Genomic DNA, 16,215 nt, shown 5'->3' with positions numbered 1-16,215 from the left:
CTAAAACCATGTATTTACTTTTATCATTAAAGTGTAAGTATTTGTGTAGCAGTAATAAAAGTAGTACAGCACAATAACCCAAAGTAAACACCTGTTGATAACATAGATCATTGGCTGCTTGTTTTACAAGTTTGTCTTCAACTTTGTTTTTACATTAGTTGATCACTTTAGTTGTAAAATTCAGTTTTATTTTATAAAATCTAGACCTGAAAAATGGTTTCATTTGTGCCCCCCTTTTCCTGGTCAGCGCTCCTGCCTGGCCCCCCTATCAGAACTTTTCTAGACCCGCCCCTGCATAACTGAAATATAAACCCATGAAACATGAGCTGCTAGTTTCGTCCTTCTCAGCTGAGCCATGAAACACATGCAACAAGAGAAAAAAGCCAATCAGCTGATAACTGACACCGGTCATGATTTATAGAACAGCCTGAGAGGAAAGGGAGGAAGCAGCTGCTGCACAAACACTGAGACTACCAGAGAGCTTCTAGAGCAAATACGTGATGTGTTTTAATGGGTTGATTACTTGTGTTTGACCTTTTTTAGTTTCTTTTATCTGAGTTTCAGTCTAAGGGATGTTTGTGACATGTCCAGTGTCTCATCAGTTCTGGGGCATGATTAACCACACTAGAAGGAAAAGCTTTTCTTTACAACAAAGTCAGTTTTTTTATTTTTATTTATTTATTTTTTCTTTTCTAACTAATGATTTTTAGCAGTGACAACACAGTCTTGAAGATATATTTTTTCTTAAAGGGAATTTATAATACACTTCAACAGTATTTGAGTTCAAGCAACACAACGCTGTCTTTAAAAATAAATTTGCATAATAATTCAAACCAAAATTTCCATTTTATTTTTTTCACAAATATCTTAAAGCATCAGTTCACATTGCTTGTGACTGTCAACTTGGCTAATTTGTTTAATACCAAACTCAGTTAAAGTTGAACTTCTAATCCTTCACAAATGAAGTAACAAAATGCAAACATATTTAGTATGTTGTTAGATTTTGTTGAAGGACGTTAGTGCACAACATTCCATGCATTTCCCACAGCTGCTGGCAAACAGGTGTGAAAAGCAGTGGCACATGCAAATAATGTTGTCAAATTAATTGAAGCGTTAAAATAATTATGATGAATAAGTTTCTTCTGGAGATGAGTATATATTTGTCTCATGTGACAAGTCCCAGGGCTCCACTCTAGATTAAATGGAAAATAGATTCATTGTGGGGTCACAGAGGCCGACTGCATTAAAACTCATCTCCAGCAAATTCCTCTTGAAAGACCTCAATATATTCCTATCACACAGAATAAATACAGCGTAGTAATTGAAGCCTCCAAGGATGGGCAAACATTATTACTGCGATTGCTCAATTGTTATGGTAATTTAAGAATCAGTCCCAGTATACTTTGCAGTTGAGACACTTGTCCAAAATTGCAAGTCACTGCTGAATTAATTTTCACCAAAATCAAGGCAGGCAGTTCACCAATAAATAACTAAACAACTGTGCAAATTTATTTTTCCTGAAGGTGTTACAAATTTGTTCACTTTTTTCTGCTTTTTCATACATTATTTGACTTTCTGACATTTTAATGATCCATATTCCTCGTTCCTCCTCCATGTCACCCTCTCATTATCTCCCCTCTCCGTCAGACTTCCTTCCTCAAACTCTAAATGTCTCTCTAAGGGACTCCCTTGTCCTTTTGCTCCCTTTATCGCTCTCTCTCGCTCTCTGTCACATTCTCTATTTCCCCTTCCTGCTACTCCCACCCACCAACATAATAGTGCTGACCTCCAGGGTCAATCAAAGCATCACTTTCCTGTCAGAGAGCCACTTTGGTGATGCATGACTGGACATCTTTTTGCAGTTGGCTGTGGTGATTTGTAATCCACCCGGTTAGTCAAACATATATCGCTTGAGGCAGATCATTGGGACATTCTACAACTTATCTATAGTGCTCCTCTCTCAGGTTGTACATGTTACAACCTGAGAGAGGAGCACTATAGATAAGTTGTCCCTCTCTCAGGTTGTACATGTTACAGCTTTTCAGAAAGAATTCAAACATCTCCTCTTTTTGAATGCTTTACTGTTCTATATTTCAATTTCAAAAGTATGAAATGGGCTTTTTTTTTTTCTTTTTTTTTTTTTGCCATAATCAATGTTAACTCTTGTTTTATGTCCTGCTCTGTCACTTTCTCCGTTTCTTTACTTCACTTCTCCAATGGTGTCCTTTTGTTTTTTGTTTTTTTTTGCTGAATTGTCCACGGTACATGTTCAATAGTGATGCAACGATGGCACCATGAATTTACATTATATTTACATAACTCGCCATCAAAACGAGTCAGAAGCAAGGAGGTTTAAAGTCGGAAAATTATATAGATCTACTTTAAATGTGCTTTAAATCTATTTGTTTTAATTTGCACATTTTGTTGCCTCATGATGAAATGAGCTTAATAAATAAATTTTAACTCAATTTGAATGAACTAAACTAAAAAGTGCGCTAAAAAGCTGTTTGGTTGGCTACAAATTCAGGTCCAATTAATTCTTTTTTTATTTATTTTTTTTTTTTTTTATTATTCTCACTAACTACGGGAAGAAAAACAAGAGATTGATTTCTAAAGGGAAATGTTGTTACCACAGATGGTCAGTTGAGGGTGTTTCTACCTTTAAGAGGCACACGCTTTTATAACAGCCAGATTTATCAACACAGCATGCTACCCAATGTATGTAAGACTGGCCTGTGCATGTTAGATAAATACTTTGTTTTTGTACTTAAGCACTTTCTAAATTTTATTCTCTGGATGAAATTTAGAATAATTTCTTTGAACTGTTGATAAATGATGGCCCTGGCATGAGCTTGAATATGGAATTAGAATAACTGTTATAAGATTATACGTGCATGGCTTCCACTGTACGAAGAGAAATCCTTTTTCCCCATCACTCCCATGAGATATAAAAACAGCTTTGCAACCATTCTTTATTTTTATTTATTTAAAATGCAAGTAATTTAAAAAAATGGCAAATATCCAACAATAGGCAAAATAATTAATGAAATGAAATAATATCAATTGATTAATCTTAGATGCTGATTTCCAGTGCTCATGTTCAGAAAATATTAATCCCATCCCAGGCCACACTGAAATGTCCAACTAAAAACTAAAAAGTCTACTATCCACAATAATCATATCAGAAGTATATTCCTGATATCTTCATATAGCAAAAAACAAATAAATAAAAATAGCAAATACTTACTGTCACTATAAAAACACACATCATATTGTAACATTAAGTGTCACTACATTGGTGCCCATATTTTGTACTTTGGCATCTTAATCTGAAGTTATTCATTCTTTCTTTTTTCTTCTTTTTTCACCACACACAATGGCAAAAAAAAAAAAAAAAAAAAATCCTTTCTGTCCTTTGCAGGCATATTGGAAAAGTCTCTTAGTACAGATGATTGTGATGTGAGTGGAATAACAATATATTTATTGATCGTTGTTTGCTTTGTTGGGCCAAATAGGAGTTTTTTCATTTTATCACAGTCCCATGACATATAAAGCGAAGTGCCCTCACTGTTATTGCATTTTTAACACGTTTTGTTTGCTTCTTTATCCACAACACTCCAACTGTATTGGAGTGTAATATAATCTGTATAATATGTTGAATGGTTCAGAGTTGTTTTTTGAGCCTTGAAAGGGCTGTCATTTTCCTGGGAAATGTCACCATCTGGTATTTGAAAGTCCCCGACACATTTCTTTACACAGGCATTAAACTAAAATATAGTCTCTCATTTTACAGTGTGTGCACTATTTTACTTATGTTTTTGCTATAGGCTATAGTTAATCATTTGAAAAATGTGTATACAGAAACATACTTTATCTAATTTCCGTACATCTGCAAAAAATATAAAATTGTGTTTGTTAGTTTCTTGAACTGGTTTACAATGCAGACCGACAATGGATTTTCTAATGGATTATGAAAGATGGCGTTATGGAACAAAAAGTATCACTATAAATAATATTTTCTGTGGGTTTTGGAACAAAACCAGCTGATGTTAAACAAAGATTATGAAGCAAAACACACTGCTCTCACCTTTCTTTCAGAAATCCAGCTTCAGCGTGCTTTTAAAGAAAAGAAAATTTTCTTTTGGAGGGATTATTGTTTTCAGTAACCCAATAAAACACAACACCTGATGCCCTTTGATAACTTTAAAGTTGAGAGAGTTTATTCAGGCTAAAGTTATTTTGGTATATCAATGTAGCAGGTTTTGTTTTTATCTCTGCTAACAGTTACTCCAGTGTTACAGATAGTGCCAAGATGATTTTACCACATTACACACACTGGCCCAGCATTTTTCAAACCCTTTAAAGTTTTCTACATTTTGTCATGTTAGGATTAATTTGTTTCATCTGCACAAAACTCAATGGAAATGCAAAAACTATTTGATGGAAAGCCTTAATAATTTATTCAGAAATTAGTCAAAATAATCACATTTAAATAGGTATTTAAATCCTCTAAAGCTGCATTATGACATTTGGACTTGGACTCTGGCCTCTTCTTGCCTTTGAGATGCAGCTGCAACTTGATCGGAGTATAAGTAAATAAATTAAATAAATAAAATGTGATTTAGAAACCACACAGTTTTAATTATAACATCTTAGTTGATAAATCATTGTGTGTTATTGTGAAAACCATGCTGTGATGTCAAGAGAGCTATTCAGGATTGTGACAAGGGAGAGGTTTTATATGTGAGAAATTCACAAAAGTCTTTATTAGCGTACAATAGAAAACGATTCAAACAACCAGTACTTGCTAGATGTAGCTGTCCAACCACACTGAGTAATTAGGAACAAATGGTTTTTGTCAGACAGGTAACCAAGGAAAAAAGGACACTGAGTTCCTTTGTGAAGATAAATTAATCCCACAGAAAGACAATGCAGCAGTATAGCAATTGTACCTTTGCAGTTGAATGACCAGACAGACGTTCTCTCTCACAAAAAGGCGCATCACAGGCTGCTGGGAATTCTCTGGCCATGCAATGCATAATCTTTATGATCAGATCAAATGATTTAAAAGCATGTGTGGAGGAAACCTGGCAGTGTGCATATAATCAATAAAGACATCTTTAATATCAGACATAGTAGTTGCACAAATCAGTGTGGAGGGAAAAAAAGACTGAGTGAAAAGAATGCCTAACCACCTTCAGATGTATGTCACTGTGGAGAAAAGTGTCTGCTAAAGGACTATAGAATAGAGAAGGTTTTTACAAAAAGACAATATTAAGCTTCTGGAAGTTAAAAGATGATGAGAAGCGAACTGACATGGATTGGGGAAGGAAGTGGACACAAATGCAGAACTCAGATGGAAGATGGATTGTAGAAACAAAAAAGTGTTTTAATTGTATGGACAGACCTTACTTAGGACAAACACAAGGGAAACGGACAATCAGACAAATAGTGACTTACAAAAGGGTATTTAAAATGGATGACTAACAAGAAGGAGGTGGATTGAGTTAATCGAAACCAGGTGAGCTAATGAACAGAAAATAAAACGGAAAGTAACAGATAAGTAGGAGGAACTACAAAATTACACAAGAAAAGGAACTCAGAATGACAAGACTAAAAAAAAACCCAACCAAAACCCTCAGATCATGACATGAACAGGGCTGTTCATGATGATCTCCATGTAACTTGGTTGAGATTAAAGGGCTTTAAAGAACAGAAAAAACTTCCAGAGGTAATTGTTGGATTTTGACTTTGACATTATTTTGACTATTGTGTGTAGTCTAGTGAGTAAAAAAAATAAATAAATAAAAAATCTGTCTTAAGATGAGTTAGAACATCACAATATGACTTCCAAGTTCCTGAAAGGTTTGTGTTGGACATGTTTCATGATCTTTTGTTTTGATGCATTGAATTTTTGATAGTTTACAAGATTATAGGGACAGATCTACTTCATCATTTAATAGTTTCATGTTAGATTAGGAATAACTGGTTAAAATATAACCCTTTAAAGTTCAAATGAATCACATTTATTTCGAAAATCTGAATTATGAATCAACTGTGGCAGTTCTGACCCGGACTTTTAATACTTTTGATAGAAGAATATTTTTTGTTTCATCATTCTGTGAAAACTTTCCTGCTGGTTTGTTGTTTCATGTTTTTGCTGAGCGAAATCTTTTTTGTTTGTGGCTTTGGTATCTTGTGTTCAACCTCTGAGATTTAGGTTGTGACATCTTTCTTTGATCATTGGGAGGGAAAAATGTTTGATAACATCTTAGGGAGCAACTTGATCTATGATGCAAAAACCATGAAAATGTTTTTCTGCTCATTAAGCCTTTATAGACTAAACACACAGGTTCATTTTTGAGCAGTACATATCTCCGTATTTTGTCTTTTTTTTTTGTTTTTGGATTTTTGTTTGACTTTGTGTTGCTCATAAACTCAGGACTGCTTGATTTATAGACTAATGATGAGAAAATAATCTGTTTTTAAAAACTTCACAAAAATATACATACCTGTAGGGATTGTTAATATACAATATGCAGCCTAGTGTCAGGTTAACACCTTCTTCCAGCAACATAGTCTTAGTTTTAGCTGAAGCAGAGCAGTAATCCTTTTTTAAGTTGCATGGTGACAGCTGCTTGTTGCTGTTTTGGACAGAATTTTTCTCTTCTCGATTCACTTTTTACTCCCTCCTGTGTTGGGGTCCCTACATGACTGTTTTACTAGATCTCAGACTGTGTGCCAGCTTGAGAATGTAGGCATAGTTTCTGGCATCAAAAAGATCCTTTTCATTTAAATATCACAGAATGAGATACTGAACATTGAATACTCGTGGGTCTCATGATAAGACATACCCGGGAGAATTAAAGAAATCAACTAATGTAATTTAGTGTAATAGAATCAAAAGTTAAATTTAGAATTGTTGTCACAAGGTTTAGGTGAAGTAGATGGTCTGTTTTTATTTGTATCTTTCACACTGTTCTTTGAAAATTAGACCTAAACATGTGTCTAGTATTTAATTTTTATTAATTTTGTTTTCTCTATTGACAACTCTTATCAACAAAGAACTAAGTAATTATTTCCCCGAAGAATATTTGTCTGCCACAAAAAATTTCTACCTGCTGTTATTTTCATTTATTTAATGTAGAACATTGGCTCAGCTTGGTACAGCCTCATAAACAAACAACCTAACAGCATGTTAAAACCTTGCAACATAGTATATGTGAGTGTGCATAGATCTAAGCCATTTAAATTGTTTATCACTTCTATGACTGCTGGAGACTGACAACTGCAGGTTTTTGGTAAACATTGGTATTTCAGAAAAGAAATGTTTTCAGTGATGAACTGATTAGCTCAGGCAAAGATGCATGTTATATATTATTTGAGCTGGAAGCCACACAATTTCTGTAGTCTCAGATTTGTTATTAATTTGAGACTAAATTGGTAGCATGTATTAAATTATTAAGATGTGGTATATGTAGTCAGGTTTAATAACACTGTGTGTTGTATTGAATAGAAGGCTTATGGCAGCCTGTACAGTTGGGGAAAACAAGTAAAACGATATTGACCATGGCTGCATACATTCTTTATGAATTCAGGAATCTTGCATTGCATGTGCATTATCATTCTGACATATTTGTCATTGTCATTAATGAGGCGAGAGTCAGTCACTACCTTGTTTTTAATTATTATTGAGTTGAACTGAAATCATAGTGTTTAATATCATAAAGGCTGCTTTTAAAGGAGGATATTGTTATTATTTAGGAGCAGATGTTACCCTGCACCCAAAAATCAAAAGAAGAACAAAAGGAACCTTTGGAATGTGCCAGTCAATCTTTTATTGAATGGTTTTTTTTTTCTGTATTTAATGTAGCAAAATTTAAGATATGATGAAACGCTAAAGTAAAAAAAAATGTGAATCTTGATGAAAGGGTTCTTTTTTTACTGCCCTGCTTTTTGTAGAGAATTGTGTGACAACAGCTCATTAAATGCTAGTTTTTTTTGTTTTGTTTTGTTTGTTTTTTTGTTTTGTGTGTGTGTGTGTGTGTGTGTGTGTGTGTGTGTGTGTGTGTGTGTGTGTGTGTGTGTGTGTGTGTGTGTGTGTGTGTGTGTGTGTGTAAATGTTATTAAAATAGCCAAAGACAGAAATACAACCATACCTTCAGCTTGCTGTTGGAAACATTTCTTTCTTACTTACTCTTTCAGCAGGCAAAGATCACAGAGGTTAAACAAGTATAAAAATAGTTGGTTTTAAAAAGTAAACCTTCCTCTTTGATAGACAGACCGACAGGAGTTTTTTTCACAAACTAACATGTTACAGTTTCCTTCTGGGATTTAAAAAGCATTTTTCATTTTGTGAAGTTAATTTAAGTGCACTTGTCAAATTACAGGAACATAGAGAAATGATGAGTTTGAGCAGCTGCACATTAAAAGATAACAGTTAATCGTGTTTTGCATCTCTTTTAACACATCAGAGAATAAGCTATTGAAAAAAAGCTTGAGTGATGTGTTTTAGTAGAATTTTTTAGTAGTCAGAATCAGATTTGGCTGAAAAAAAATGGAGATTTTGAACAAGATCCAAGGAGGTTTCCAATACCATGGTCAAATGTATATGGATGCTAATTAATACATACATTCAGAGCCATATGGTGTAGCAGACTGAATATTTGTATTGGACTTCCATGTGAAGCAGAAGTGAACACAAGAGCAACATCCTCTGTCTTTTATTCAGTGCTTTGAAAAACTATAAATGCAGGATAGTTGATCCTGCTGAAGGCTCCACCTAACCGGTTTAAAGGTTGATGAAAAAATGTTTTTTTTTTTTCTGTTTGATTTCAATGCAGATTTACTACAGTAATATAGTCTGACTTTATGGAAGATTACATTGATGTCTTATTAGTGCAAGATGGACACTGTGTGTTGGGTTGTGATGGGATTATTTAGTTCTTGTTTATAACAATTTTTAACAAGAGTCTACAGAAATTTCTCTATATTCAAACTTATGAAGTTTAAGGTGCATTAAGGGTGTGATGACTTAGGGCTGTCCTTTAAAGTCACCAATCTTCCACACCCAAGTGGTTCTTCTCTGCATATTTTCAGACTTTGCTGTGGCAGCTGCACCTCAGGTAGAGTGTTTTTTGTTTTTGTGTTTTTTTTTTTATTTATTTTGTTTTTTTGGTGTTCTGGCAGAACTGATCCCCAACTTCCCCACTTCACATGTCATTGTGCCCCCTCAATGTTTTCCCAACTTGAAAGCCCCTTTGGAGTGAGGCCTGTAAAATCTTGCAGGAACTGACTGACTGATTCTTTACATGTTGGTGTATAAACATGGTAACGCTGTCCTTACTTTGTGTAAGAAACATATACGTGTGGAAACTAAATAAACACATGCTAAAGTTTTTATTCTCTTATTTATGGTGATATGCACATTAAAGGTACAGTATGTAGGAATTACTGAATTGCAGTGGTAAAGACTGGCAAAGAAATTACTTTATGTCAAGCATAATTTTCTTACAGTTTTCATACATTAACATGTCACCTGTAAGTGGATCCAGTGGCCTCAGGTGCAGTGATGACTGCTCTACAGGTAACTACTTCGTAATTGCGCACATGTGTACTGTCTTCTTTGATGTGCTTTTCAAGGCATTAATTATCCCAAATGGTGCTCTAGCGCCTATCAAACAGAGCCGGGACTGCAGCTTTAAAACTCAAAGGGTTCTCACACAACACACACACTGTTGTTTGTCTATTCAGAGACAACGTATTAAAAATGGTGGCACAAATGTGGCAGCTGCCATGTTTATGTCAGTTTAGTAAAGTGATTAGATACCAAAAGAAACAGTTTCTAATGATATATGATTTTTCTTCTGTCATTGACCTTTGATTTTGTTACACACAGCACCTTTAATGTCTGTGTCTCATTAATCTGCTATATACAATTTCAGGCCCTCATGAACTCACACTCAAATTTTTAATGTGACATCAGTAAAGTCTGTTTTTAGTCCTGGGTTAAGTGATTAGAGTGGTGATAAGGAATGGAGCTCACTGACCTTGGAGGAGTGGCACGTTGCTTTTGATGTCAGAAAATTAATGTCCTGGTAAAACTTGATATCTCACCGCCACAAGAAGCTCCAGTTGCCTGCCTGCTATTTTAATCAACTGCTTAGGCGGCAGTTTTATCTCTCTGTGTACACATTTTTATTTATTTCTCCAAACCTTTGGGCTCTGGGTTAAAAATGTCAGCACACACAGTCTATCTAATTCCTCAGGTCCTTTGTGGTGACGCACATCTTTAACACTTTGGCATGTGACAGCTAATCTGACAGGAGATGATTATAAACTACGGTATAAAGGGCCATTTTTTTCTTTTCTTCTGTGTTTATTTACCGTGATATTCTGACATCTGTTTTCATGTTCTCCATTTGTGACCCAGTGTCATGTAATTTGTGTCTCTTATGTGTGTGCCCTAAAGGATTATCTTCCGCTCTCATCTTTCACGCACTTCTCCTCTTTTCCCTCCTCTCATTTCCCATCTTTTCTCCATCCTCTCTTCTCCCTCTTGGCTCTCCTTTCCTCCATCTCTTCCTCTGTATAGCCTGTAATGATCTGGTGGCCTCAGGCAGAGACAGGAAGCCCAATGCTTTGGTCCAGGTGGCTGTCATAGATCCCCACAAGCAGCACCTCGTGTCTCATGCCTGCACAGAGATAGTGGAGGTAAGCCACCTCAGACACACACATACACACACATGTGCCTACTTTTCTGTGCCTCTCTGCGACCTTTTGATGTTTGTTGTTTTGCGGTGTCCCTGGGTCACTGGGTCCCAGTTGGTTTTCCCTCCATCTCTGCCTGTCGGCCTTTTTCTCAACCTTTTTTCCCACCATGACTCACTGATGTGGAACAGACAGTGAGCGTTAACCTTCTGTTTTCTGTGACAGTTGAGCCCAGACATCCACATGAGCTGCTGCATGACTCTCAGTTAGAGAACTTAGATGTGTTCTGTTGCTTGTAACTTAAATTGTGTTAAATGTGTTAAATAATGTTATGTGCCCTTCTCTTTCTGAATTCTTAAATTTGACAGTCTTGTTGCTAAGGTAACAGAGTCACAAGTCTTTTTGACTGTTCTTTTTTTTTTTTTTTTTGTGGGTGGTTGGGGGGGGGGGGGGGGGGCTGCAACAGCTGCCCCCGTCCCACTATGGAACACCCACTAAAACACATGCACATAGACCAGCACACACAGTTTTTTTTTTCTTTTTCCTTCTTCATATGAGGGCAAAGTTTCCAGACGCATAGAAGGGAGACACTATTTTCCTCCTAATCCAGTAAAGCTTAATTAGCATAACCGTTTCTTTCAAAGACCGATTTCAACTGCTTTTCCTTCAGTCAAGGGAACAGCAGTGTGTGTGTTTGTACTTGTGTGCGTGTGGAAACACAGGATGTGGTAGGATACTGTATGCTGGCTCAGCCAGCTCTGCTGACTTTCTGAATGCCGCTGGAGTTTTCATTTCATGGCTGTAGTGTTCAGGATTTGAAGCAGGATCTGACAATATGAATTGCTTTCGACTTCGCAAAAACAGGGTATGTGATCATTCAGTGTGATTTTTATGAGTCTGTTTTTAAAGAGATGTTTGCTACCTGATAGAGGAGTCTGAAACTGTTTGAGAAATCTGCTGTATTTTCATTTTATATGTCTGCAGAGTAATAGCAAGGAACATCCTTTCTGTCACATAAGCTAGTATATAATATATAAAACATCAATTAAAAAAAGAACAAGCTTTATAATCTTAAAATAATCTGTCTCGTAGTCCTCTTTGAATTAAGTTTCTATGACTACAGGACACAGTTAACTTGCTATTTGTATGTTCTTCAAGTTATAACGTGAACAGGAGCCTTTGTTTATTAACCTGTGTGATCAGAGATGGACCTGTGTGTCTATGTCTATATGTTGAGGAGGGTTGATGTGTGCCAGGGAGCCCCACTGTGGCTGTGGTGTTTGAAGACAACCCACTTGTGCTTCTCCTGTTGTCACATTCCCAGGATGCCTGCTCTGAACAACTGCTGCCGGCTTTGCTGGATGCTGCTGGCCTGGCTGTTTAAAAACTTTAGCATGAGTCCTGTTCATGGAATCAAATGCATATGCCATAAAAGTTTAATTAAAAAGATAAATCTTAAATCATGCCAGTTGGTGCCTGTATTTCTCTCTTATCTTGCCTATTAATCCCAGGATGGAGGTCATAGAGGAGCAAGCCAATATACAGTGAACACTTACTTAGCAGCACCATACTACCACAAGCTAGGGCCTCCATTTGATTTTAAAACAGTCTCAATTCTTCTATGTGGATTCCACAGATTTTTTTTCTTCATCCCAGTCTATGTTAGTAATCTGAGAGCATTATCATGCTCATTCAACACTTACGAAGAGTGGTGTTTCTGTCAGCCCAAATCAATCAGGCCAGTCTCCTTTAACATTAGCCATTGACAACATTTTTCACTCAGCAGATCTGCCTGGATTTCTAGAGGCTGTTGTGCATGAAGATCCCAGGAGATCAGCAATAACAGACTGACTCAGCTTTTATGATGCTTGTCGAGTTTACATTTCAAAAGATCAGAATTGATCCTAAAATTTAGTTCTGCCAAGAGTTCAGTTCAGTGACATGTCTTCCTGTCTTTTTCTGCTGGTGAGGAAAAGGAATATTCACATTTTATATAAACCAGGCTCATTTAAGAATAATCCAGTTTTTATTAAAAAGAATAAAAGAGGCTAAATATAATAAACGCAAATGTATCCAACAATGCCGTTTCATTGGTACAACCTTTTTTTTAAATCATATATCAGTTCAAAATGGGGAGGTGAATGAATTTCTTATTAATTGTAAACAGCATGTTGTTAATATTCATACATTATTTAAACTTTATTGTATTATTATAGTTTGAAAGTGGGACACAGTTTGATATTTTTACATTTTGGTAGACTATTTTTATCTTCACAAAGCAAGCATGTATGTCAGTAGGGGTGCTAATCTTAATCTGCTGTTGGTAAAACAGAAAGGACCATTAACTGCTTGAAAAGAAAGTCTGATGTAATTTAAGTCTTGTTAAACTGTAAGTAACATTTCGAGCAACTTGTGTTTTGAACATGAAAGTCCTTTATAGCATCTTTCATTGTGAAAAATAACAAAAAAGGAAAGAGAGAGAAAAGGGGGCTTATACTATATGTAGAAATTGTACTTTGTGCTGTACACTTCATATGTAAATGTTGTCTCTAAATGCTCATCCTGACACAAGAAAGGAGGAATTGGGAATAAAATGCTGCATTTTCTGCTAAACCCTAAAATATCTCTGTTGGAAAATCCCATTCCTAAACATGGGCAGTAGGTCCAGGAGTGGTGGTACTTGATGGGGATTTGACGTTGTGCAAAGCAAGTGGATAGAATGGCCTTTGATGTCACGCTAGTCAAGCAAAGAACTGTCTGGAGCAAGTCCAAAAAGTCTAGTCTGTTTATATGTAATTACGAGTGGTCAAGAGAGGGAGAAAAACCCCCAGTGTAGGCAGGCTCAGTACTCCTACTTCCTCCTAATCACACACAAACACACACACCCTCTTGATGGTCTAAATTGGCGGTCCCACTGAGGTTTGCAACCCAAATGGACAAAAAGACCAGAGAGAAGCAGCTGTCTGCCGTAGCATATGTTGACCACTTGTATGAAAGACTGGCGTACTTCTCAGTGTAAAAGGATACAGGCTTTCCATTTTAGCTCATCTCAGCCCATCAGAAACACTAAGAAGATTCAGCCACATCTCAGGCTGCCAAGCATGCTGGTAAGTCTGAATGAGGCCTATTCAGAGTGCCAAGGAGGAAAATGTAAGTGGTTATGTGTGTGTGTATGTGTGTGTGTACCTGCACATGCTTGAGTATAATGGCTCTGTCTGTCTTTTTCTGTGTACAGTACTGATAATATCCCGATTTGCACTGAGCTCAAAGCAGTGCATTGGTTCCACTGTGTCTGCACCCGCTGTGCTGAATCAGACTGTGTGATGTTAGAGCACACAAACCACACTGCTTCATGGATGGGCGGCAAAATGGCAACGCACATCAAGACTAGTATTACTCTGTCTACAGAGGCTGAAATCAGAGTCGGTAGACTTGTTTTATTTCCCCTTCTGTCAGTCATGGAAAGTTTCTTTAAAATCAGCAGGCTTAGGAGTGGCATGCATTCCCTTCAAATGTTAATATACAAATAATTCCACTTTCGTTTAAATTTAACACACTACTGGTTTAGAGAAGATCCGTGTTTTGGCTTTCTATGAGATGGTAACCTCCTTTTTGTGGTCTGAGGTTCTGCTTCTGATGGGTGACAAAAAAAGGAAAAATCACGCACCCTAAAGGGGCATAAGACAAGTTTTAATCACTGTCTAATTCATATTTAGAAGGTGTCCATAGGAAGGTGAATGAAAGCAGTAATTCCCAAAGATCAAACTAGTTCCTAAATAGAGCTTGCTTTTGTTTTTTTCTCTTTTGGATGTGCTCCTTTTTTTTCCTTCTCAAGGCTTGTTTCTAGCTATAACTGCTTGTTTGACTGTTACAACCACTTGCAATAAAATCTATACCACCACCCTCTGCTGACACTGCACAGACTAGTTTATTTGCTTAGAAACAGTTATTGGAGACATATCTAATTAAACTTTCTTTTTTTGTGGCTTTTTAAAACTTCACTTTTACTTGACAGGTAAATGGAATTCCAGCAACTGCTGCAGTGCAGCCAGTCACTGACTGTGAAAATCATCAGATTCTTTTCTTACAAAAGATATTTCTAGAGCGTACAATTCCCTTGAACATGTCTGCTCAAATTCACTGTAGTTGTTGAGGTGGGTTGAGATATGACAATGAAGGCCATAGCCTCTGATTTATGTCATGTTCATAGTGACTACCTGTTCATTGTAGATCTTGGTGTTGATTCTCTTTAAGAGACCACTGCCAGCAGGATAAAAGTTATCTCTTGTAACAACTTTGTCTTGATTTGCAGTTCCCCATCCCTCTAAGGAGATAAATTGACCCAAATCATGGCAACAAAATTCTCTCCACAGTTTAGCGGAGCCACCACTGTAGTGGTTAGGTGTTTCAACCACCTGTCATTAATATATCAATGAGAATAGCTTGAGCTTGGCACGACCTTATAATCCATTCAGTTAATGCTATTTTAACAGAAATAATCTTTTTTGTGCGTGTCAAGGTTACATTTATGGAAGAAAACATCGGTACAAGATACAAACTTATTTCAATAAAGTAGTAGATGATTAAATCATGTGTTGTGGATTGCTTTATTGGAAAAGTACAGATGGTGGAGATCTCTTACCGGTCACTGCAATCTGTCCTCTACTCTTTCTGTTCTACACCACCAAGATGAATATTCAGTTGGAATTAAAATAATGTTTAAATGAAGTTGCAATTTGTAGTTAAAGAATATGAATTAATTTCAAGAAGGCATGGTCCTCCTCATGGTTGGGTCATTCCAAAAAGCCTCTTTAAAGGTTAATAGAAATAAACTGATAGTGTAAAAATGTTGAAAAGCCTACTTTACATAATTTCCTAAATATTCTTTGCCTACAGTCTGAATATCTAGTGTGGGACTAATTTGTTTCATCAAGATGTTTATAGTATATTTCTGTCAGCTGCCCAGACAGAGTTTAAATACAGAGTTGTTGTTTTTTTTTTAACTCATGGGTGTGTCCATACATTTAAGCATGTCTACATGTCATAAGTCAGTCTCATTTTCATTCCTTAGCCTGTCCCCACACAGTCCCCCAGGGCTGCATTCTAGAGACGCCCATCAGGGCAAAGTGAAGGAAGAGGAAGCCCCCAGTGTAAACAGAAATGCCTTTGAATTAGTAGAAACAGATACAAACAAATGGCTAAACAGTTCTAAGGAAACTGTGGTGCACAGCTTCTGGTGCAGCTGTTTTTATTTGTATTAAGATTTATTTCTGTTATTGGGTTGGTTGCATTATACAAATGTCAGATTGCATTTGAACAAACAATGGCTGTACAATGAATGAAGGATGTGTTTTTTGTGCCAGGACTGACCCGAGGCCATGACTAATAAAAATTATGTAGCTGAAACTCTGGATGCCTAGCATAGAGGCAGCAAGCATGAAATCATTTTATTCATGCAGATGGACACCAATGTTTTGTTTTGTTTTTTTGTTTTTTTTCATTTAA

The 16,215-nt window shown here is 36.4% G+C and overlaps 1 protein-coding gene across 3 annotated transcripts in view; it reads left to right on the top strand.

Annotated features, from left to right (window-relative positions):
• Nucleotides 1–16,215, top strand: part of inpp4b (inositol polyphosphate-4-phosphatase type II B) — a 174,008-nt gene that overhangs the window by 14,593 nt on the left and 143,200 nt on the right. For 2 of the 3 annotated variants that reach the window (XM_041983758.1, XM_041983757.1), the window contains exon 3: nt 10,595–10,713. In XM_041983758.1, coding sequence (XP_041839692.1) covers nt 10,595–10,713 — 119 coding nt within the window. Of the gene's footprint in view, nt 1–10,594; nt 10,714–13,669; nt 13,818–16,215 lie in introns of those variants that run through there. The other variant, XM_041983759.1, reaches the window with a different exon arrangement.

Source organism: Melanotaenia boesemani, chromosome 4 (genome assembly GCF_017639745.1).
Source record: "Melanotaenia boesemani isolate fMelBoe1 chromosome 4, fMelBoe1.pri, whole genome shotgun sequence".
In the NCBI taxonomy this organism is placed as follows: Eukaryota; Metazoa; Chordata; class Actinopteri; order Atheriniformes; family Melanotaeniidae; genus Melanotaenia; species Melanotaenia boesemani.
This window is presented reverse-complemented; position numbering and strand designations above follow the sequence as displayed.